General features: G+C 46.4%; 1 protein-coding gene across 1 annotated transcript; it reads right to left on the reverse strand.

Annotated features, from left to right (window-relative positions):
• Positions 1 to 14534: 14534 nt before the first annotated feature.
• Positions 14535 to 22913, reverse strand: csrnp1b (cysteine-serine-rich nuclear protein 1b; the record flags this gene model as incomplete). The annotated part of the gene is made up of 5 exons (XM_080548874.1): positions 22890 to 22913; positions 19064 to 19265; positions 16581 to 16840; positions 16042 to 16338; positions 14535 to 15593 (listed from the first exon to the last, which is right to left on the reverse strand). Exons 1-5 carry the CDS (start codon positions 22896 to 22898, stop codon positions 14535 to 14537), a joined length of 1827 nt encoding a protein of 608 aa, XP_080405000.1. The 5' UTR covers positions 22899 to 22913.
• Positions 22914 to 25363: the final 2450 nt, after the last annotated feature.

The following is a 25363-nucleotide window of genomic DNA, read 5'->3' on the forward strand; positions in this document are numbered from 1 at the left end:
GTGCCTCTATCACATCCTCCTCGTGTCAACAAAGGCAGGTCTCAGCCAAAGGAGCCGGCAGAGAGAAACAGAGTGCTTAGCCCTTAGGGGTTGTACAGACACAAGCCCAGCCCCCTGCCCTTCTGACCTCTCAGGCTCCACTCTGAAAATGTTGTTGAAATGCTGGGCTCAGATCATCGTCATAGTAACCATGCCTGTTTGACACTGAGGGGCTTTTGGTAAACCATTTTATGAGCTACAAGGGAGGTACCGTATAAATGTTTTCCAACATGGTAATTGGGGGGGGAAAACCTTTACCACAGATATTCTTGCCACAACTACCGTTACAAATGGTGCATAATATGTGCATTCCAAAAGTGCTACAGTAACAGAGTATATTATGAGGAAAGAGTGTTCCAAGATGCTGAGCCAAATGCCAGAGCCATAGATCCAGACACTTCTTATGTTTGTTGTGGTTGCCAAGTGACTACAGGATGACATCACCTTAACTGAATGTTTAAGTTCTTCACTCCCACCACCACTCCCACTCTCTACCATGAAGACAAGAAACCAGAGATGAATTCCTGTGGTTTTCAAAAACATTATAAAAACACAAAGAGCAGCTCAAATGTGTCCCCAGTGCACCACGTTTCCTATTATATTAAATAATGTATTTTCTCCTCATGATGTATTTTTTTTAATGCTGTATGTAAAGCACTTTGAATTGCCCCTGTGGTATGAGATGTGGTATACAAATAAACTTGCCTTTCCAATTAACCATTGCAGTTAACACTAGAAGAGCCGTGAGCAGGGCCCTAGGCGAGATCTTGAAAATGTCACCCCCCCCCCCCACCCCCTCATAGTTAAAACATTTTTTATTTAATTTTTTACAAATAATAGGCTAATCGCCATGTTGCTCAATGTCCGAAAGAAACACTGTGATGGTGAAATTGATTCACCAGATATCATTCAATCATCAACGTGGCAATTATTATTTGTAATTAAAAAAAAGATCTTGAACCCCCCCACCAGACTAACAAATAATAATACAAATAAAATCTGACAGGCAACAATGATATTACTTAAAATATGTATGTATAGTGTTAACGTATACAGTACAGCCCACAGTAGTTCCCAGTATAGCTCACAGTATATTTCTCAATATAAATCACAGTGTATTTCTCAGTATAGCCTCACTCACAGTATATTTCTCAATATAACTCACAGTAGCCTATATTTCTTCAATTCTCAGCACTTGGGGAGTTGGCTGGGTTGTCACATCAGCTGGGGATGGGGGCCCACTCAGAAATGTCAACATAGCTCCTACAGCAATACAGCCAAAGCATACCATTAATTAACTTAATCAACTGTGTAATGTTACATACATGGCTATATTGAGACAATTTCAGTGGGATTTATTCTATTCTGAAATGTAAAAATATTATGTGTTGAATCGGTGGTGATTCTGCAATTTAAGCAAGCTAGTTCATAGTTACTTGATTTTTTTTTTTGTTACTAAATCTAGCTGGCTACCTAGCTAGTTACACAACATTGGCTAGCTAGCTACACAACATTGCTGCTTAGCCAGTTCTGCTGGCTACGAGGTGATAGCAACCAGCTAGCTACTGTACAAATCAATCAATCAATGAAACTTTATTTGTGTAAGAAAATGATAGTGTGGGGAGCATGGCGCATTCTGGCCTGCAGAGGGAGCCAGACTGTCGCTGGAGGGGGATGACAAGCTGATTGCGGACAGGTGTCAGTGATCAGACTCGTTATCCTACTGGTCTATTTAATCTGTGTGTGTTTGGAGAGAGAGAGAGAGAGAGAGAGAGAGAGAGAGAGAGAGAGAGAGAGAGAGAGAGAGAGAGAGAGAGAGAGAGAGAGAGAGAGAGAGAGAGAGAGAGAGAGAGAGAGAGAGAGAGAGAGAGAGAGAGAGAGAGAGAGAGAGAGAGAGAGAGAGAGAGAGAGAGAGAGAGAGAGAGAGAGAGAGAGAGAGAGAGAGAGAGAGAGAGAGAGAGAGAGAGAGAGAGAGAGAGAGAGAGAGAGAGAGAGAGAGAGAGAGAGAGAGAGAGAGAGAGAGAGAGAGAGAGAGAGAGAGAGAAGAGAGAGGAGAGAGACTTTATTTATCAATCATTCTGACATAACACTCGTTTTCCTGTCAAGGAAAACTACAAACGATTTGATACACAATTTTTAAAAACACAAGTCAGCTCAGTTGCCAATGCCAGCTCATCTACTATGACAGAGCACAACACTCCTTCATGTGCCCATACATCGGTGAACTGGTCTAAATTGTTCATAGCTCTATAATAGTTAAAATCTATACCCAGTCTGGCCTTGATCATCTTTTTGAAAAGACCTACAGCATCGTGATCCGAGACCTGTTTTACCTTATTTCTCCTACTGATATACACAGCCATCTTTGCTCTCCCTAAAATGAAATTAAACAGATGACACTTGTTTTTTTCTTTTTTGCTGTATTTAAAACCCAAAATGTACCTCTCTTTCGAGAACACCTCTTTACCAGACTGGAAAAGTCTCTTTAATAAACCTAACAAAGGCAACAGCCTGGGACAATCTAGAAAACAGTGAAACACTGTCTCCCTTTGCGCACAATAAGGACAGTCATGTGAGACATCAGGGTTCAATATGGAAATAAAAGCATTAATAGCCACTATGCCATGTAAAACCCTCCACTGCAGATCGCCAATTCTTTTGAATAATGGTGGTTTGTACAGTGCTCGCCACTCTGGTTTCACCTCATCACTGAGACCAAAGTGTGCTCTCCAGGGAGTATCACCTCTCCCGTTGAGCTTCTCCTTGTGGAGAACCTTGACCAACAGTCTGTACATACATTTACCTTTAACCACATCAAGAAACACACCAGAAACATCTCCTATTGCTAAAAGAGGCCCTGTGCAGTTTTTAAAATCAGGCTGCAGCTTAACTGTAGGAAAAAGATCCTCATCACTAGGATGAAGAGACCCGTTTTTATACTCTGTCAACATGCGACGTTCTATCTCACTGAGCCCCTGCCTCCATTTTCCCAGCATCATGTTGACCATCCTGATGGATTTCACCTCCAAACGCGAAGCCAGGGCAGCAGCATTGTCCATGTTTGCCCCTGTCAAATCCACAACATGTCCCAAAGTGGTGACCTTTGACCTGCAGAGCTGTTCGGAGAGTGTCAGTCCCGGCCCACCAGCTACATCCAAACGCGCTCCCAGTACAACTGGCTCTTTCAACAACCAGAACAATGACTTTGAGTAATCCAGTGGTCCTTTCTCGAACAAACTCCATATTTTAAAAAGCACACGGTAAAAAACAGGTAGAACATTTAAATGAGCACCGCTAAAATCCATTAAAAACAGAGAATTCGACAGTCCCAGTCCTCCAAGCCGTTGTAGTATGGCACAAGCCACCGGCCTCCACGCCAAGTCTTTTGGCCCATAGAAAAGTCTCTGAATGAACTGGAGTCGGAAAGTTGCACCCCTACTGCACAGGTGCACAAGACCCTGCCCACCCTCCTCCTTGGGCAGGTACAAAACACTCTGGGGCACCCAGTGCAGCTTGTCCCCAAAAAAATCTAAAAAACAAGCTTGAAGTTTAGGGAGAAGGTCTACTGGGGGGTCAACACACATCAGGCGGTGCCACAGTGTGGAAGTCACTAGATTGTTGATTACCAAAACACGACCCCTATACGACATGTTTGGTACAATCCATTTCCATTTCTTTAAACGACCTTGAGCTATTTCTAGTACGTTCTCCCAGTTTTTACATTTAAAAGTCTCATCCCCTAAAAACACGCCCAAATATTTAAACCCTCCCTTCTTCCAATGCAGGCCCCCTGGTAAAATGAGTCTACTACTCAAGTTACCTACCATGAGTGCTTCGCTCTTCCCCCAATTGACCTTAGCCGATGAAATCAAAGCAAAACGTCCCACATTTTCAACTAACACATTAATATCCTCCTGTTTACTTATAAAAATAACCAAATCGTCTGCATATGCTGATAGCTTAAAAGGTGCGATGCATCCAGGGACACTTACACCAGAGAGGCTTGCCCTGAGTCTGTGTAGCAGGGGTTCAAATGCCAGGGAATACAGCATTCCCGACAAAGAACACCCCTGCCTAATACCCCTCTGAATTTTAAAAGGAGCACTCAAACCACCATTAACCTTTAGCACACTCTCAATGTTACTGTACATGGCCTTGATCTTGGCTATGAGACCTGGGCTGAAACCAAAAGCCTCCAGAGTTTTCCACAAGTACTGATGTTCAACCCTGTCAAAGGCCTTCTCCTGGTCTATGGAAATAAGACCAGTTTCCAACCCCAAGGCACTAGAGATGTCCAGAAAATCCCGAATCAAAAAAACATTGTCACTGATCAACCTGTTAGGCACACAATAGGTCTGGTCACGGTGGATCACCTTCCCCATTACCTCTCTCAGCCTGGTAGCTAACACCTTGGAGAGGAGCTTATACTCGGTACACAGAAGTGAGACAGGCCTCCAGTTCTTAATCTCCATTAAGTCTCCCTTCTTTGGCAACAGCGTAATTACTGCCCTCCTGCAGCTCAGCGGCAGCTGTCCTCCAGTGAGACTATCTCTGAGTACCATCAGGAGATTCTCCCCCATCACTGACCACATTCTCTTATAAAACTCCACAGGCAACCCATCTATACCTGGAGCTTTCCCATTTTCCATGCTCTGCAGGGCAGTATGGAGCTCATCAAGAGACACATCCGCCTCCAGCTCTGCGCTGGACTCTTTTTCTACCTTTGGTAGACCTTCATAAAAATCATGCGATACCTCCTGCTCCTCTCCAAGTTCAGACTGGAAGAGGCTACTATAAAATCCAACAGCATGCCTCCTGATGTCAGTGGACTCAGACAGTATATGACCTGTGTCTGAGCGCATGCTGTGGATGAGCCTCTTCTGACCATTCTTGTGCTCCAGACCAAAAAAGAAACGGGAAGATGCATCCATCTCCGAAATGTTTCTAAAACGTGACCTCACCAGAGCACCCTGTGCTGAGATACCTAACAGGTCAGCCAGAGCAGACTTTTTAGCTTTGAGAGCCCCAATATGGCCTCGATCTCCTGTGGATTCTGCGAGCTCTTGAAGCTCCTCCACATCAATCTCTAGAGCCTTCATAGATCTGGCTATATCTCTAGTAACATTTTGAGTGTACTGTTGGCAAAACTGCTTAATCTTGCACTTCCCCACATCCCACCACTGCTGTATTGAGGTAAAACTGTCCTCTGTCTGCTTATGAACCTTCCATAAATAGGTAAGAGCGTTCCTAAAATTTTTATCAGTTAAAAGAGACGTATTAAAATGCCAATAAGCACTTTGTGGTTTCACACACTTGATAAAAACAGAGCAGTACACAAGAGAATGATCAGTAAAACCAACAGGAGTTATATAACAACTTTTAAAAACACTAAAATTGTGTTTAAAACAATAAAACCGATCAAGTCTGGCCATTGATAAAACATCATCCCTAGTATGAACCCAAGTGTATTGCTTCGTCTTTTGATGCATCCGCCTCCACACATCACACAGTTCATACGTCTCAATTACCCTAGAGAGACGACTACGAGATGCAGAGTGAGGCTCTTGGTGATTCCTATCTAAAACGGGGTTAACAGTACAGTTAAAATCCCCTCCCAGAAAAAAAAATTCTTCATTATCACACCCCTTAATAACATCAGCCAAAGAGTCTAAAAAACACACTCTTTCCAAACCAACATTTGGGGCATAAACAACAATAAATACCATTTTCACCTTCTCATATAAAACTCTTACTTTTAAAAGACGTCCCTTTACAACCTCCTCAATCTCACATGACTGTGGTAAAAAATGACTGGAAAATAAAATCCCCACTCCACCACTATTACTGGTGTTATGACTTAAAACTATTTCTCCCTTCCATTCTCTTTTCCAAGCCACTGTGTTGTCCTTAGTGCTGTGTGTCTCTTGGATAAGCATCACATCAATACCCTTTAATTCCATTAATTGATAGAGAGATGCCCTCTTTGCATCATCCCTTGCACCATTTAGATTTAGAGTACCTATTTTGAATTCTGCCATGATAAAATATCCAAACTGCAGGACATAAAATATTAAAAAGAGACCAGATAACTTAACCCTCATTGGAGATTTTTGTTCTTGCCTTTTGGACAATTTTCTTTAAACGGTAAATCTCCTGCTCAGAGAAACCTTCATCGTTCATGTCATTGCGTTTCATTAGCCACTTAGCGGACTCAACAAATAACTTAATGTCAGGAAAAAAAGTTTCCACCTTAACTGCCCTTGTGCCTTTCGTATCCTGTAGAAAACTCTTTATTCTATTTAAAGAATAACCATCCCTCCTGTCAGCCTGAGAGGGAGGCAGAGACTCCACATCATCCCCTACGTCAGAGTCTCCACTGTCAATGACTGCCTCCCGCTCTGGTTGGCACTCTTTTTTTGCTCTGGAGTCAGATTGACTGACCTCAGTTTTCCTTTTTTGGGTAGTTTTGATACCATCAGCATTAAGTTCCATTTCCTCCTCATTTGCGTTATCCTCTACTTCTCCAGTAGCTAGACCAGCCCGTTTGCCCAGTCTGATTCTTTCTTCACTTCCGACCCCTGTCTTCTGACCTCCCACTTCTTCACCCTCCTCGACCACAGTGACCTTCTCAACAGCCTTCGGCTTCCTCTTCCCCTTTCCCGTTATCACATTTATTCCTCCACTACCAAACTTCCCCTTTTCTCCTGCACCTGCTCACCCTGTTCTGCCCCCTCTACCAGGTCTACCCCCTCCTCCTGCTCACCCCCCCTGTCTCCTCCACCAGGCCTAGGCCTCTCCTCTCCTCCTGCACCTTCTGACCTTGTTCTGTCTCCTCCACCAGGTATATCCCCTCCTCCTGCACCTTCTGACCTTGTTCTGTCTCCTCCACCAGGTCTATCCCCTCCTCCTGCACCTTCTGAGCCTGTCTTGTCTTCTCCACCAGGTCTATCCCCTCCTCCTGCACCTTCTGAGCCTGTCCTGTCTTCTCCACCAACCCTTCTCCGGTCTCTTTCTTCCCAGAGGTTCTCTCTCGACTCTTGTTGGTGTTTGAGCTACTTGGGCCTGCCCTGGTTGACGGCGGTGTTTGCTCAGTGGGCCCAGGCCTTTTATTAGGACAGGACCTAATCATGTGACCTTCCATCCCACACCCAAAGCATTTCATTGTATCTGAAGTTATGTAAATAATATAATCGAAGTCATCCACTCTAAACTTCATTGATAAATTCAGATCACTTGTTCCATTTTTCAAAATCATGAAAACCTGTCTTCTGAAAGATACCACATGCTTTAACAGAGGGGACAACCCAGTGAAATCATCTTCACCTGGGACACTAACTGACCATGCCTAGCCAGTTCCCTCTCCAGGACCTCATTTCTCACAAAAGGAGGAACATTAGATATCGTTATCCTTTGTGCTTGACTTACTAAAGGAAACACAGGGATAAAGGTGTCCTGGACAACCACTCCCTCCTCCACCATCAAATTCACTTTATCAACACAGTCCAAAAAAATTACAACTGCGTTGTTCATCCGCGATGCAGATCTCACACTGTCATGCCCTACAACAGCTCCGACGGCCAAACTACACTCTTCCACGGTGCAGTTTGGTCCCGGAGAGAGCTTTATAGCGTGTCTCCGCGTCAGGCGTTCAAACCCCATCGCCCCAGGTGGCATGCCGACCAGCAAGAACTGGTGGCTGCTACGCGCTCCAAAACCCACCAAACCTAAACTAACAACACTAAACAAACGACAAACAAAACGTACATATATAATAGACACACAGATAGAAGATAGAAATAACTTTCAGAAAGTTTTAACTCACGCAAACCGCTCAGTCAAAACCGCTCGCTCGCTCGCTCAAACACTCCCGACACACACGCATGCGCAGAGAGAGAGAGAGAGAGAGAGACAGAGAGAGACAGAGAGAGACAGAGAGAGAGAGAGAGAGAGAGAGAGAGAACACATGAAACATCTACACCTACGACTTCACCCCCGTCCACCCCAGCAACTCTATCGTAAAGTTTGCAGACGACACCACCGTGGTGGGCTGCATCTCGGGGGGGGAAGAGGCGGCGTACAGGGATGAGGTAGAGCAGCTGAGCAAGCTGTGCAAGGTTAACAACCTGCTGCTGAACAAGTCCAAGACCCAGGAAATCATCGTGGACTTCAGGAGGAAAAAGTCTGAGGTCCAGCCCCTGCTCATCGACGGAGAGAGCGTGGAGAGAGTCTCAGCCCTCCGATTCCTGGGGGTGCACATACAGGATGACCTGTCCTGGAAGAACAACACAGCAGCCACCATCAAGAAGGCACAACAGTGGCTCTACTTCCTGAGAGTCCTCAGGAAGGAACACAACAAGCAGGAGATACTGGTGGCCTTCTACCGCGGCGGAGTGGAGAGCATCCTCACCTACGGCATCTGCAATTGGTTCTCCAGCTGCACAACCGCGGAGAGAAATGCGCTACAGAGAGTCGTGAGAACAGCCCAGAAGATCACCGGCGCCCCCCTCCCCTCTCTGGAAGAGCTGTACAACACACGCTGTCTCAGGAAGGCCTCCAAGATCTCCAGAGACCCAACCCACCCTGGGTACGAACACTTTGCCCGGCTGCCCTCGAAAAGGCGGTACAGGACCATGGCCGCAAGGACAAACAGACTGAAGCACAGCTTCTACCCCAGGGCCATCCAGGCCCTGAACACAGCAAAGACCTAGGTTCTGGGCCCTGGACAGTCTGGACGGATTGATGGCAGCTGCTGGATTGAAAAAAACAGGTGTAGTGCTGAGGCACAAATATGTACATTTCAAGCCTGCAAACTGCGACACTTTAAATTAATGTGCAATAACACTATGTGCAATATGACAACCCTAGTCGTCTATCTGTACAGTATAGTATAGTGGATAGTGTACATAGCCTTTATTTATGTAAACCAGCTCCTTTTCCTTCTTGTTTTTTTTTCTTTTTTTCTTTTTTCTTTCCTAGCACCAGGGGAGCCACCCCTCCTAAATTTCGTTGTTTGGTACCTGTACTATAGCAATGACAATAAAGACCATTCATTCATTCATTCATTGAATGACGGACTTGACCGTTGACGATCTAGCCCACTCACAACCCAGTTGTCATTAACAATTCAAATGATTCAATCATCTTGGCAGACACCTCATTTCACCAGTCAGTGTTTCAGACATCTCATTTCACCAGTCAGTGTTTCTCTCGGACGTTGAGCAAAGCAGGGGGGGGGGGGGGGCTGTCAATGGACTGTGTGAGTACAAGTCGAAAGACACACTAAGTGCAATCACACACACACACACACACACACACACACACACACGCACGCACACACACACACGCACACACGTATGGATGTGCTCCTAATACCCCAGTTATCCAGAGAATAACTTAAATCTAAGTCACATGTGTTACTGAAAATAAGAAAAGAGAATACAAAGATATATATACACAAAGTCTTCTTTAAGTATTTAAGAAAGAGTTGATTTTTTATTTGAAGGGACAAACTGTCAAAATGACTTGGATGAAATGAACAGTTTTTGAACAGTCTGTTAAAGAGTGAAAATGTAAAAAATAAAGCAGCTTTGTTTGCTCTGCAGTACCATTCAAGCAGAAAATATGTACAACATAGAAGGCAAAAGTAAGAAATGTTCTTTAAAAAAAGCCTTGGGGGGAGAAAAAGCCTTGGTACATTACATGAATAAATAACTATTGTTGCCATTTCTTCATGAGAAGTGATGCACTCATACAAGAGAAACTACATGGGACTTGCAAAACTCTGTGCCCTTCTGTTGGCATATCTGATGGATTTCAAAGTAAGCAAATGAAGGCAAAAGCCAGTAATACATTTCCAATGTGCACTTTTCAAAGTATACAATAATCAGAATAACATACAAAAGGGACCTGCATGCATAACTCCTATAGGGTCCAGACTGGCTGCAGTAACAGTAGAAAGGATGAGATATGTACACCAGTTCTCTTGTGTCCCTCATCTGTCCATACTCGGGGGGCAGTTCAACAATCGTTGCCATTTCCAAAATATATTCTTCAGACTTTGTGAGGCAACAAACTATTTTGAGGCTTTTTGCATAATGCGATAGAAATTGCATAATATATGCAGTTTTTATCCACAAAAACCGTAACATTGATTTTCAACATGTGATCTTAGTCACAACAACCCCAAAATTCTGTCTACAATCAAATGGATCTTCTCAAATTCACTTATATTTAGTGGCAAATCTGTACCTACGTAACTGGGGCAGCTATGAAAAATACTTCAAAATGCTGGACAGCAATCACCTTCATAAGTATATTCTCTATAATTCATATATTACAAAGGTTTCACTATTGGAAAATTATGCAACTGTTTTCTTAATAAAATATTCAATTTGTCAGTGATAGAGATTAGAATTCTTTCCTCAATTATCTACACAAATCTGTTATAAAATATTAGTGTAGTTTTATATGGTTACATCCTAGGCAGCAATACAACACACCCATAATGTTGATTTAGCAAATAGGTTTCACAGTTTTCAGTCCCACAGCTAAAATAGAAGCGCTGTGAACGCTCAACTGGCAAACATCACTCCCCTGATACACAGGCACATCGAGTTACCTTCTCAACGGCCCCATTTTATTGCCCACAATGTCATAAATTAAATCACGGCTAAATAATGACTGAAATAATTTACAAAATGTTATGTTAATAATAAGGTAATAACAGAATAGATATTAAATACTTTTCCAATGTTGTTGTTTTTCATTTCCCCGTCAATGCCTCTGACCAGGAAGGCATAAGGACAGGGGACATGGACTGGGAGAGGCATAAGGACAGGGGACATGGACTGGGAGAGGCATAAGGACAGGGGACATGGACTGGGAGAGGCATAAGGACAGGGGACATGGACTGGGAGAGGCATAAGGACAGGGGACATGGACTGGGAGAGGCATAAGGACAGGGGACATGGACTGGGAGAGGCATAAGGACAGGGGACATGGACTGGGAGAGGCATAAGGACAGGGGACATGGACTGGGAGAGGCATAAGGACAGGGGACATGGACTGGGAGAGGCATAAGGACAGGGGACATGGACTGGGAGAGGCATAAGGACAGGGGACATGGACTGGGAGAGGCATAAGGACAGGGGACATGGACTGGGAGAGGCATAAGGACAGGGGACATGGACTGGGAGAGGCATAAGGACAGGGGACATGGACTGGGAGAGGCATAAGGACAGGGGACATGGACTGGGAGAGGCATAAGGACAGGGGACATGGACTGGGAGAGGCATAAGGACAGGGGACATGGACTGGGAGAGGCATAAGGACAGGGGACATGGACTGGGAGAGGCATAAGGACAGGGGACATGGACTGGGAGAGGCATAAGGACAGGGGACATGGACTGGGAGAGGCATAAGGACAGGGGACATGGACTGGGAGAGGCATAAGGACAGGGGACATGGACTGGGAGAGGCATAAGGACAGGGGACATGGACTGGGAGAGGCATAAGGACAGGGGACATGGACTGGGAGAGGCATAAGGACAGGGGACATGGACTGGGAGAGGCATAAGGACAGGGGACATGGACTGGGAGAGGCATAAGGACAGGGGACATGGACTGGGAGAGGCATAAGGACAGGGGACATGGACTGGGAGAGGCATAAGGACAGGGGACATGGACTGGGAGAGGCATAAGGACAGGGGACCAGGGTTTCCGTTAGAAAAAATTGCCGCCGGACATCGTGTCCGGGAAGATTTCGATTTACCGGACAAACGTGATATATTCCGGACATATTAAAATATAATAAAAATAATTTTTTTCAAAATTATATATATTTTTTTCCAAATCTAATATAGCTGTTTGTCGCGGTGATTACTGTTGTGTAGCGGCCTATATATGCCATTTAATGTCTATTTCTCATCCGATACGATTAGATGCGAGCTATATAATATATAATAATATAACATGATTCGCATGCGCGCTATATGTCCAGCGCTGAACGGGCGCCTCTGGGAACTGAACAGACAGCATCGATCAATGAACGGACTCCACATTACGTTAACTGAAGTTTGTTAAATTGTTTGGGATTAATGTGAGTTTTCTATTTTCTCTTTCCAGTTTGACCCTTTTTGTATCAATAAAACAACGTCATTTCTATAACCAGGTCTCGCTGGTTGGGAACGCATTTCGTTTAGCTGATATGTTACGCAACCGAACAGCTTCGGGAAAACGAGTAGCAGCGCACATAGTAGTGAGCAAATACTGACTTCCACTTTTAGTCCTAGGCAAAGGTCCAACACAATCAATTATTACACGTTCAAATGGCTCCCCTATAGCAGGAATGGGATGCAATGGTGCGGGTGGAATGGATTGATTAGGCTTACCCGCCATCTGACAAGTATGGCAACAGCGGCAGTGCTTGGCAACATCCGCCTTCAGTCCGGGCCAAAAGAAATGTTTCAATATCAGCTGATAAGTTTTAGTTATACCTAAATGTCCTGACCACTGGCTCTCATGTGCTACAGATAACACCTGTTGTCTATAACCCACAGGCACAACCACTTGTTTTACAGTATTCCACTCACAACCATTTGCATTAGGAGGAGACCATTTACGCATTAATATCCCATCGTTAAGGAAATAAACTACGTTGCCCCCTATTTCAGATTCCTCACTAGCTGCATGTAAAAAACATTTGTTTAATGACTGATCAGCTACTTGAGCGACACGCAATCGCTCGCCGGTTACAGGCAGAGATAGGCTGTCAGCGGATGGTATGGTAGGACTCGGGGAGGATGGTAACTCTACCACTTTCTCCCTGGGAGAAGCTGAAACAATCGGGTTCTCATCCCTTTCAGAAAAGGCTTGCATAATCACACTATCACAGAGAGAAACATCGCTATCCTCCTCTCTGCCTCGACTCGATTGTGCACGAGTTATAGCGCACACCGGAAACAACCGCTGTTTCGCATAGGCAGCCTACACATTAGGAGTCATCATCATGCCGGTGTCAAATCATATCATAATAAAATAAATACATAGCCTATATATTCGTCTTTTTTAAAATAGAAGGAATCAGAATGTGAACTTTAGCGAATTGTATTCAAATTGTGCTTAGAGGGAATTATTTTCACCGGACATTTATGTCCGACGAGTTTTCAATTTGTCGGACTTCAAAAAAAAATACCGGACAAAGTCCGGGAATTACCGGTTAACGGAAACCCTGCAGGGGACATGGACTGGGAGAGGCATAAGGACAGGGGACATGGATTGGGAGAGGCATAAGGACAGGGGACATGGACTGGGAGAGGCATAAGGACAGGGGACATGGACTGGGAGAGGCATAAGGACAGGGGACATGGACTGGGAGAGGCATAAGGACAGGGGACATGGACTGGGAGAGGCATAAGGACAGGGGACATGGACTGGGAGAGGCCTCTGACCAGGCATAAGGACAGGGGACATGGACTGGGAGAGGCATAAGGAAAGATCTAAGGTTATAAATATCAAACCACAGTGCTGCTTGAACAAAGGTCTAAAAAATAAATAAAATCATAAAAGAAATAAATTAAAAAACATAATAAAGGTAATATAGATAATACAGTTATATAGTAGCCTTTTCTATTTTGAATATGATTTTCAGCTTATTTAATATTCTTGGTAGCTCAGCTCATTTAAATAAAAAGCTCCATAATTTAGCACGTAAATTCATTGAACTGTTGAATCGACCCCAGAGACAGGATAAAACAGGGCAAAATCTAAACTTCAAAGACAGACAGGAAACCAGAGATCTGCCACTCTGCCTAAGTGTAGATCATCCATCACTATTTTCACAGATAAAGTGCCGCTCAAAGAGCTTTCTGAAGGTTGTTGTACCATACCAGATCCTCCAGAGCCATTTGGGGGAAACAGAGGAAGAGTCCTCTAGCTTTAGGATGAAACACAGGGATGACCCCACCAACTCAAGTCAACTGTGACTGAGAACCGAGCCCTAACGGGGGCCGAGATTATGACAACATTGTGATTTCAGTAGGGTTTTGAGAAAAAGCCAAGCAAAATCCACCACAGCGGTGGTCACAATGCATTGCCTCCAAAAGCTAGAAAAAGTCCCTGAGGTGCACATTCAGCTATGTTTAGCTGCCCCAATGAGGCTGATGTCAAGAAATCCATGTCTGTTCATTTTGGATGGAATTCAATGTTTTGGTTCAAAGAGCTCTCTCAGAATTGGGCAAAGATCACTCGGAGGGCAATATGATCAAATTGAGCTTGTTTTGCTTTTGTCAAACTCTTAACTGAAATGTTAGCTGCCATTTTATGAAGCAATCATTGCAAACTGCTTCGCTAACATTTGGAAGGCAAGTACGGAATCGTATTAAGAATAGGCAAGAGGGAAACACAGCTTCCTTGAACATCATAACTGTTTACACCAAAACCTTGTGTGCATGTACCCCTTTGTTTATTATATTGTCCGTTACACATTTCATGTCTCGTTAAACTTTCACAGATTCCATCACGGACAACTTAATGGCTTCCTCCAACAGCTGATTGTCTGTAAAAGTAGCAGGGGGTTCTGGGACGGATTCTGACAGGCCAATCAGAGACTCCAGAAGGCAGGTGCCGGGGTCGTTGGCCTGTGGGTGACTGGGGTAACTAGGCAACTGAAACTGAAAGAAGTTGTCCATGTGTTCGTACTCCTTCAGGGAGTTATAGAGCGAGCTGGGCCCGAGGCAGGGGAAGCCGTCAAAGAACTCCAGGTCCGACTCAGAGGACAGGCTCAGGTCCATGTAGCTGGCTGAGCGGTCGATGGAGGGAGACGGTGTGTGTGGAACGCTACAGCTGTGGAACAGCCCGTTGCCCTGGTTAGCGTTCTCGTCTAAGAGTTCTGATATGGCCATGGTTTGTCCCCGATTGTCTGTGTGATCCTCTGCCGGGTCTAACAGAGCAGCGTGGATATTGTCATTGTCGTCTGGGAAGTCTGCCGTGCTGAAGTGACCAAACACAGACTGTTGCTGGTGCGGCCGTTGGTTGTAATTGGCAACGTTGTTCCCGTCGCCGCTCCCTCTGCTACTGACGGAGCAGTCCTCGTTGTCCTCGTTGTCAGTGTCGCTGAAGCTCAGGATGCGACTCAGACCGTTGTCGTCCATGTCCAGCGGGGGGCGCTCTTCCCGAGGGCTCTCCCCCGCCTCGGAGTACTCGCTCTGTCTCGAGGAGCCCGACGAGTCGGTCATGTCGCTGCTGCAGCTGTTCTCTCCGGCCGCCAGCTCCGAGCTGAAGTGGAAGGAGGGTCCGGGGGGGATGGTGCGGTGGTCGGCCAGAGAAGGGAGGCCCGGGGGGGGGTGGCTGTGACCGTGGCCGGGCAGGGCTGACGGGGCCGGGGTAGGCTCCTCCTCCTCCGGGCCAGAGTGCTCTTCCAGGCGTTTCTCCAGCTCCAGCTTCATGATGGTGTGGATGTAGTGTGTCTGCACGCGGCTGGAGTTGAACTCGATGCGGCCCTCCGTGTTCCCGCAACCGTCCTTGGTACAGCCGCAGGGGAAGGACGAATGGTCCATCTGGGGGTGGAGAGAAAAGAGAGGAACGCGTCAAACATTTGTTTTGTGACGTACAACTACACAGCAGTGTTTTCATTACATTTTGTAAGGGCCTTTAAAAAGCCAATGGACCTATCGCTAAGCCACGCCCCAAAATAGAAATTGTCCAATCATATCACAGCAAAAGTCTCTACAGGCAGAAAACTCAGACAAACAACTCGCTAATATCTGATGGTGAAAAGCTTCTAGACTAAATATTCTTGTCATCTTTAAAAAACATGTCTATTACTTGCTGTGGTTAATCAGAAATCAGAAATTTGCCAACTGTAAGTCATTGAATGTCATTCAGTCACGGCCGGTCAGTCAGTCACTGTCAGTGAAGCGTTGTTTGTTTGTCCGAGTTTTCAGAGGGGGCGTTGCTTAGCCACAATCCCATCTGGCAACACTGCTGGGCGGCTGCTCTCCTTACCTGACACTTGATGCCGGCCAGGCTGCAGCTGCAGGTCTCCGGCTCACAGAAGCCCTGGCAGTCGCAGCCGCAGTCCTCCCTGGACACCCGCAGCTCGTGCAGCTGCCTCTTCTCCTCCTTGTCGATCTTCTTGACGCCGGCCGCTTTGAGCAGCGCGTGCCGCCTCTTGGACGGATACGGGTGGAGGAAGGACCCGTCGTCCAGGTTGGCGCCGCTGATGTCGATCTCGTCCTCGGGGATGTCGTCTACCGTCAGTCGCTCTGCCTCCTCACACGCCTGGGTACCGTTCTTGGTCAGCTGGGATGGAATCATCAGAGGCGTAAAGGTTCATTCTGGTACATGGTTGTATTGGAAGCTTTGTTATTTCCCCAAAGCCAGGCTTTAATTGACATTTGTTTGAAAGATTTCCATAGAGACCTTCTTATTTAGTTGCGAGACTTTCGCAATCAGAGAGACTGTTTCTAATAGACACTTCGGTTACAAAAGGCTTACACACGACACGCAATGTGGGGGAGGAAGCACCGGAGCACAGGACTCACCTTCAGTTTCAGAGCCTCCAGTTTCTCTTCCTTGATCCGGTCGAGGAGTTTCTCACGGCGCAGCACGCTCTGCTCCACGGCGAACTCTGCCAGGGTGTACCTGCGGAGGGCGCTGTGGTGCTGCATCATGCCTAGGGAGCAGCCCCCTCGGCTGGGCACGCTGGTGAACCCCTGGCACCGCGGGAAGAAGAACACCGTCACCTGGTCAAAGGTCACATTGCCCCGTCTCGCCCGCTTGGCCTTCTTCAGTATCGAGGTGGCTGTGGACAGAGAGAAGGGACTGGTCAGGGACAGAAGGGGGCCATTTCTGAAGCAGCCTATAGTAAATAGCTTCATCAGGAAATAGGAGAAGACAACACACTCCACTTCTGAAGTAAAATGTGTCACCCAGTTGCTACTCCTCCTTTGTGCCACTAGATGGCGTTATGACATCATATAAAACACTGTCTAAAAAAGAATCTGGGCTGCTAAATGGACTGAAAAGCAACATCTTTCTCACTCACTGCCCCCCCTGCCCTCACGCTCATACACATGGAAATCAATACTGCCATGCTGCCGACTGTCACCTTTCAAAATAAACTTGTGTATCCTTCAAGTGTCAACAGAATCAAATCAACCGACGGCTCTGATCCAATTCTCCTGCGTTCCCTCGTGTGACAAACAAACAAACCACCCAGGCCAGGAATGTCCCCTCGGCGGCCAGCGGTGCGTAGGAAGCACATCCACCAGGATCACAAAGCAGCGAGTCAATGTTTTGGAAGTTTGAGGCTTCTCGGGAGAGGCAGGGGTTAGGAAGGGCAGCATCTTTCTCAGGAGTGGGAGAAAAGCTCCGGAAAAGCCGCCCGTGACCATCCCTCTGCTCACTGACAGCCCCCACAAACACTCTGCCCTGCCAGCCAAGACCACCAGTCACCAGCCCCACTCAAAGGGTCCTTCCTCTGTTGAAAACACTCAGGTCCCACTGTGACGAGCCATTTTTCGACACACCATACAATAAAACCATATGGGGATTCAAGTGGAACCATATGTGGCAACTCAAGCCCCAACAGTTTATCCAGTTTTTATTATAAATTCCACTTCCTCCACACAGGAATATTCCACATGACTTTTCTTTAGCCTTGCTTTAGGACATGCAATATTTCTTCCTCTGTTAAAGCCGCCAGCTCCCCGATGCTTATCTTGTGTGAACAGAGAATGGATAACGCTGTTCTACACAGCTGTTTGACACAGCTGTTTCACATTACCTTCGGTATCTGGTGGGAACCGAACTCTGCACATCCCATATTCTCTGAACACTGTGCTTACATGGTGGGAGCTATCCTGCTATCCGCATGCCTATTCTGATTCTCCATAGACAAACATCCACACTGCTGACCCACCCTCTAACAACTGGCCATGGGCTAGTAGTTGTCAGCTTGTCAACTCTGTTTTCCCAACATGTCTTCTGGCCAGATGTGAGACTGAGATAACCAACAGCAGGGGAGACTCTGCTCTTACCTCTCCCTGACACACCCTGGAAGACATGAGGAAGGAGATGGTTCTGCTATGCCTGCATCTGCAAACACTGACTATAAATATGAGAGACCTAGTATGGCCCATTTCAATCTGACATCCATCAAATGCAGTCAGCCTTAAGACGACAAGGGAGACAAATTACAGCCTCTCCACTGGCTATTAACGGGACAGCACTGCTCTTTCTTTATAGCCATTCAAATGACTAACAACAACTTTCTTTCCATTAGACAAACACACTCTTCCCTCTCCGTGCTCCTACATGCTCTCTTTTCATCTAACCCACACTCTCTATAGCCCCCCCCCCCACCCCCACCCCCACCCCTTCCTTCCTTCTACCTCTTTCAGCACCTGTGCTGGGTCTGTGCCCGGCCCCCAGACAAGGCTCTGTGTGTTCTCCCGCTTGGCACTCTGCCACCCCTCCCTCCCTGGCTCCCTGCCCCGCCATCCTGGGAACCTCACAACTGTTTGTCCTCCTCCTCCACCAACCCCCGCCAATCCCACAATCCCCCAAACACCAGCGAGGGCCGACACACACCCACACACAAGACACACACAGAGACAGACAGACAGACAGACAGCCCAGACAGACAGACAGCCCAGACACAATTCTGCCTTTCATCACTCTTGGAGTGAGAAGTGAAGTTAAGCTTCACCTGAGGCTGTGCAGGTAGGAGGAGACAGAGCCAAGGTGTGCACGGTCTACATAATGAAGCTGTTGAGAGAATCTACGGCCTCGGGGCTAGAAATCAAAAGGTATTCATGCAGACTTCTCCAGCGATTTTTAATGAACCGTCTCATGTGCAGCTGGCTGCCTTAATGCCTCAACCTCTGCCTCGTAGTCGTTAGTTATCGGCCAGGACACGCAGGGCTCCCACCACGTGGTAGAGACAAGGCACTAACAGGCAAATAAAACATGCATTGTTTGACACGGCAGGGGGGTTTAGTGAAGATGGAGGGGGGACACTCACTGTTGAAATGAGTGGCTGGGGAGCTGGGGTTGCTGGGAGTGGAGTCCAAGGTGTCGGAGTAGCAGCTCTCCCCTTCAGAGTCCCACCCGGAGTACGCTGAGGAGGACAGGGACGAGGGGGAGGACGAGGAGTAGCAGGGGTCCTTGTCCACCTCGGCAAACTTCCTCTTGAGTAGGCCGCTCATGACGCTAGAGTGGACGATCTGCGAGACACGGGAAGAGAAGCGGAGGGGTTAGAAGCACGGTTCTCAATTAGCATAATCAGCATGTCATTATGTTTTCGGCAGACGTGGCGATCAGGGTTACAGTCCTCCTACAGGGGGTGGCTTCGGGGTAATGTTGTCAGGGTGTCATGGTCAAATCTAAACACATACAATTATCATTTGCCCAAGTCCTAACCCGAGATAATCATATTCTGAATAACATCAATACAGTAGGCCTAGAAAACCATTGCTGGGTATGTGGATATACGTTATACTGATGATTTTTTTCTTCTCTGGCAATAGGCAAAGGCTGTATTTTCATGGTGCTCACTCGTGTTCTGCCATGTGAGACCATTCATAGCCAATCGTCTTGTGTGCTGCACTCTGAGCTGAGACAGAGGGAGGAACGGCACAGGAAGTAATCAATCAGGCGCTACCAGCACATGTCAACAATTACAGGACCCTTCACCCACTTACAAATCAGCTGAGCAAATGCATTGATCATCAGGTAGGAAGGAGCAGAGAGGAGGTGACCAAATAGCCCAGCAAGAGACGGGCCTAAACGTATCTTATCTCAACAATTTGCACATGAAGCCAGTCCCTGCAAACCCACTGGAAGGACTACGGTAGTTTACAACTGGGCCCTGTTTCACATGTTTACCGGCCCTCGTAGTAAATACAGTTAGGTCCAGAAATATTTGGTACAGTGACAAAATGTCCATCATTTTGGCTCTGTTATGCCACCACAATGGATTTGAAAATGAAACAATCGAGATTTAATTCAAGGGGTTGAACAAAAATATTGTATGAAAGGTTTAGGAATTGCAACCATTTTTAGACACATTTTTATGTGGTGCCGAGCTCACCAGTGCATTCTTTTTTTCTAAGAATGTACCAAACAGTTAATTTGGCCACTACTAATGTTCCCACTATCTCTCTGATGGATTTCTTGGTTGTTTTTGCAGCCTAAGGATGGCCTGTTTAACTTACATTGAGAGCTCTGTTGACTGCATGTTGTGCGTATACAGCAACAGCTTCCATATGCAAATGCCACACTTGGAATCAACTCAGACCTTTTACCTGCTTAATTGATAAAGAAATAATGGGGGAATAGCCCACACTGGCCCATGAAACAGCTTTTGAGTCAATTGTCCAATTACTTTTGGTCCCTTGAAAAAGAGGGAGCTACATATTTAAAGAGCTGTAATTCCTAAACCCTTCCTTCAATTTTGATGTGAATACCCTTACCCTAAAGCTGAGTCAGCACTTAAAGCCCATATTCATTATATAACTGTAACTTGATGTTTTGGTAAGCAGCTAAAATAACAAAGATTCTGTCTGTGTCCAAATACATATGGACCTAACTGTATGTGGACAGCTTGGCACAGTCAATATGTTTGTTATGCAACTCCTGAATGCATTTTTTTTTCTGAGCTCCCGTAGAAAGTCTGCTGGTCCAACGATAAAGCTGGTTTAGCAATAAAAACAATCAATGTTTTGAGAGAAGGGGAGGGAGAGAGAGAGGGGAGGGAGGGGAGGGAGAGAGACTGGCCACCGCTCAGCCCTGCTAGCGTCTCCTGACGAAGGGAATGTTAGATGTTCACTTGTTCCCCAAAATATCTGTTGGGCTTCGCCCCCCCCCCCCCCCCCTGGTTAGAAAGGTTAGAAATAAACAAGGTTTGGAAAATAGAGAACAGTTTCTACACAAATAGTAAGGACAACTATTTAAGGAATTCATTAATGCCACAATACCTCCTACAATACCTCTGACTCATGCTGTCCGCCACAATAGTCTGTTATTGCCTAGAATGATCTCTCTGCCAGAGACATTTGGACATGAACATAAACAGAGATAAAGATGTGTGTGACATTAACATGACAACTGCTCATTCACTGTTTGTTCCAGTGTTCCTGGAAAGCTACTGCGGCTCTGCGGTAAATGAGTAGTAAATATCTGTTGCGTCATGTGACTCAGACACAGTCAGAGACGCTCATCGTGTTCACCACTTCTAAGAAGTGACTGGCAGTCGTGACTGGCGAGACAGGTTATCACAGGCTGGGTCTGAGCACCAGCTTATCACTAACAACCCGGGAAGAGGGAGGAGGGAGGAAGGAGGAGGGAGGAAGGAGGAGGGAGGAGGGGAGGAGGGAAGAGTGGCTGGGCTTAGCTCCAGTACAGACACTCCCTTCGGAGGTTTACTCAAAGAGAAAAGTCTTCACTGTCAAAATGCATCAGCCTGCATTCGTTGTGTCATATCTCCAGATGCTACAGATCCAAAATCATTTAAAAACAAACAAGACATCAGAGATGTGTTCGTCATGGTTTCATGTCCATGGCAGAAAGGTAACAATGGGAGTTGTGAAAAACTGAAAAAAAAGGTAATAACATGAGATACTCCACATACCAGCTCTTATTCTGTGGGCGTGCATTTCAGGTCCAAACAGCCCTGCACAAATACCCCAGTTTACCTCCCCTCTGGCAACAGCACATCTACTGGCCGTGAAAGAAGGGATCCTTGACTGTAAGAGCATCCATTCTATAAACTGGTTGTAAATGTGACTGACAGTCAGGCAGACAGACAGGCAGACACAGAAGCTGTCCTGTCAACATTTTAATTCCTCACCTCCACCACAGGCTTGAAGGTGCCCAACACCTAACCCAGCCCACCAATCCTCCAATGGGCTCTCGAGGAACTTTAATCCACGTGCGACTAGCACGCCTTGCTGTTGTTGTCCAAGCGTCAGCAGTGCAAACCATTTTTAAAACGTTTTGCGCATGCAGTGAGTAATTATGCATGATGTGTGACGAGCATAGAAATACAAAGCCATGGGCAAAAGACTGTCCTGTACAGGCATGTAGCCTCAGAGCAGCTTTAAAGGAGGGTGAGTGGGAGCCTGATTGTTGCGACACTCGTGTAGAGACACAACGTAGAGATACCTCTGTCCCTTGTGCATGGCTGATCAATGAATCACGTCAGGCTATCCAATAGCTACAGTATGTACACAAGGAGATCAGCTTTGATTATCTCTTTGTCCAGTTAAGAGTGCTTAGTGCTTAGTCTGCGCTAGCATTTCATTAAAAGAAAACATCCTAATTACGATTCATCAACCAATTTGAATAGAGAAATCACCTCTCAATGCTTCTTTCCAGTTCACTCCAAACATCAGACAATTTGCATTGAGCAGCATTAGGAACACCTGGGCACAGCATCTGTTGCTTGTCTGGTCCACTTACCATACGACGCTCTCATTTTCCACACTACACCACAAATACACACAGCACAGCGCACACATGGGCTCACCTTACATGTTCCCATCACCCCACCCCCACCCTTCACTCCTCTTCAAAAAAAAGAAAAAGAAAACAAAGCAAGGCGTCCCCAAGAGAGAGCAGGGAGCCAGCTAAACAAAGTCTGTTTAATTAAAGGCTGCAGTGAGGTACAGAAGTGTGGGGGGGGGGAGGGAGAGAGAGAGGGAGAGAGGGAGAGAGGGAGAGAGGGAGAGAGAGAGAGAGAGAGAGAGAGAGAGAGAGAGAGAGAGAGAGAGAGAGAGAGAGAGAGAGAGAGAGAGAGAGACACCATGGTGGTGTCAGAAGTGGGTCATTGTCTCTTGACTGCAGTCTACCTGACACATTGATTTGTTAATCTTGTTCAACGGGCAGAAACAATGGTGAGAGGTTAATCCCAGCGAGGGGACGGTCTGTAGTCAATCTGGTAGCTTCTCATGCTGCTTCTAATCCACCGCGTCCACACAAGGAACAAGAGAGCAAAAAAAGCTGATATTATACATGCACTGGCTAATTTGTAAAGGAAGAGGGGGGAAAAAATACAGGGACAAAAAAAGAGAGCACGATCTCGGGTCCAACTCTCTAAGTAAGAGTGGAGCGGTCGCCTGCGAAGCCTTTTAAAGAGAGAGAGGGGATGGGATCGGACAGCCGAGCCGGAGAGAGCACCACATGTTTTCACCGCACACTAAATTATGCATCACTGTCATTCCATCAACCACACTGGCAGGCAGATAAAGGAGGCAGCCAATGAGGTGCTCCCCAACCAGTTGGGAAAACGCATCTCTGGCGGTGGAGAGAAATTGGAGATTTGTCACCAGAGGCACCACAGTGCTGAAATAAGACGCAGAACTATATCAGCGGAAAATAGTTGATGCTACTGATAGCTACGTAAGGTTTCGGAAAGCATAGCTAGCTTATTCACGCAGCATTGGCAGAGCAAGAGCATGCATCCAGTGGCTTAGCGACAGTAAAAGATAGGCTTAACACTGATCATATTTAAACACTGACGATACTAACTGAAAGCTGAAGAGATTCCCCCACAAAATAATAAATGAAGCCCAAGACGAGAAGAGCTTTCGACTGCTGAACAAACAGTTTCACCTCTCACCTTCAGGCAACTGTTCCCGAAGGAATAGATAAAGGACTGCTAGGACTTCTAGTGGATCAATCCTAGTTTGTGCCCACACACACACACACACACACACACAGACACAGACACAGACACAGACACAGACACAGACACAGACACAGACACAGACACAGACACACAGACACACAGACACACACACACACCTACCCCTATCTGCTCCCAAAGCCACGCAGACATGATGACCAGTCACAGTTGACTTTGCCCTCTGTCTGTCCAGCACGTCCACAGCTGATAACAGCAGGGGTGGGTGGATGGATGGGTGGGTGGGTGGGTGTGCGTCTACCACAGTATAGCATTTACATGGCAAACTAAAGAGCCCACACAGCGAGTGAGGGCTCATAATATGATGATGAAGAGCATGTGATTGTGTGTGGGTGCTTGTCTAGGCATGCGGTCCCCGTGGGCGCTATAGGCAACAGGCCTCTCTCTCTTGGCACCCTCGGTGGGAAGAGGTAAGCGATAACACCGGCCAGGTGGAGTTGGCATGAACTCCAGCCAGAGCAGCGCTGCTGAGCAACAAGATTTCCCAACCCAGGCGTGACAGGAAACCACTCCACCTGGTGGCACAGCAGAGGGAACTACCGTCCTCGGAGAAAGAGGCTGTTGTTTTCACTGGAGCTGAACCCTTCAAACTCAGCCGTGCCAAAGAAACAGTCTGTTCCTGTGCCTGTGCCTCAACCCCATGCACACACATTCATTCCTAAAAGGAGAGGTAGTGGGATGGAGGAGGAGAAGAGGGGGAACGTTTAAACAAATAAATAATGTGATGTCTCAAACCCGCAAGAATTCCCTTCTGGCAGGGTGACCCTCAATTTAATACAGGGATAACACAAGCTCTATCTAACCCAGATGTGTTTCCCCTGCTAACAACTCAAAACTGCAATTCCCAAGAGACAATAGGATTCATGCCATGTTGCAGACCATGCATGCTTTCAGAGCATCTGTCAATAATCTATTGTGCAGGTTAGTGGAAGATGCGTCCCTAATAGGAATAGGTGCTTCCTATCGCAGCCACAGTTACAAACTGTTTAACAACAATGGGTTAGGGTTAGTGTAAAACACTCAACTGTATCTCCACTGCACATGCCTTATTCATACCTAAGCCACACAAACAAACGCCAAAATGTGCACTAGCGAATGTTCATGGCTATTTAATACAATGGAGCAATACCTGCAAGAGGTGAACTCTCAAAAGGCTTATGTCACACAACAAGTTGCTGATCATTAGCATCCAGTTTGAGCTGATGTCTTTAAGAGAAAGACAATATTGATACAGTGAGATAGCAACGGGAGCTGCAGATACAGGCGAGCCTAACCTGGAACAGCTTCATCTCTGACCTGAAGGATTTGCATGATGGATACAAACTTGCTCCAGGGATGAGGAAAAAAAGTCCAAAGAAAACAATCTTTGCATAACTAACAGTGAAAATCATAACTAGCCAACTATACCGATAAAACAGACAATAGCATCTTTTCGACAACACTAATCAGATGGGCTAGTGGGGACGTGAGCTGTGTGTGTGTGTAGGGGAGTTCAGGGGTCAGGTCTTGTCTGGGACACTCACTGGTGCCTCACAAGCTGCAAGGAATGCTGGGAGAAGGACAAAGCAGATGGGACCCCTCCGCTACGTCCCCCCTGAAAGACAGTCACCCCCCCCTCCA

Source organism: Nansenia antarctica, assembly GCF_963989245.1.
Source record: "Nansenia antarctica genome assembly, chromosome: 19".
NCBI classification, from domain to species: domain Eukaryota; kingdom Metazoa; phylum Chordata; class Actinopteri; order Argentiniformes; family Microstomatidae; genus Nansenia; species Nansenia antarctica.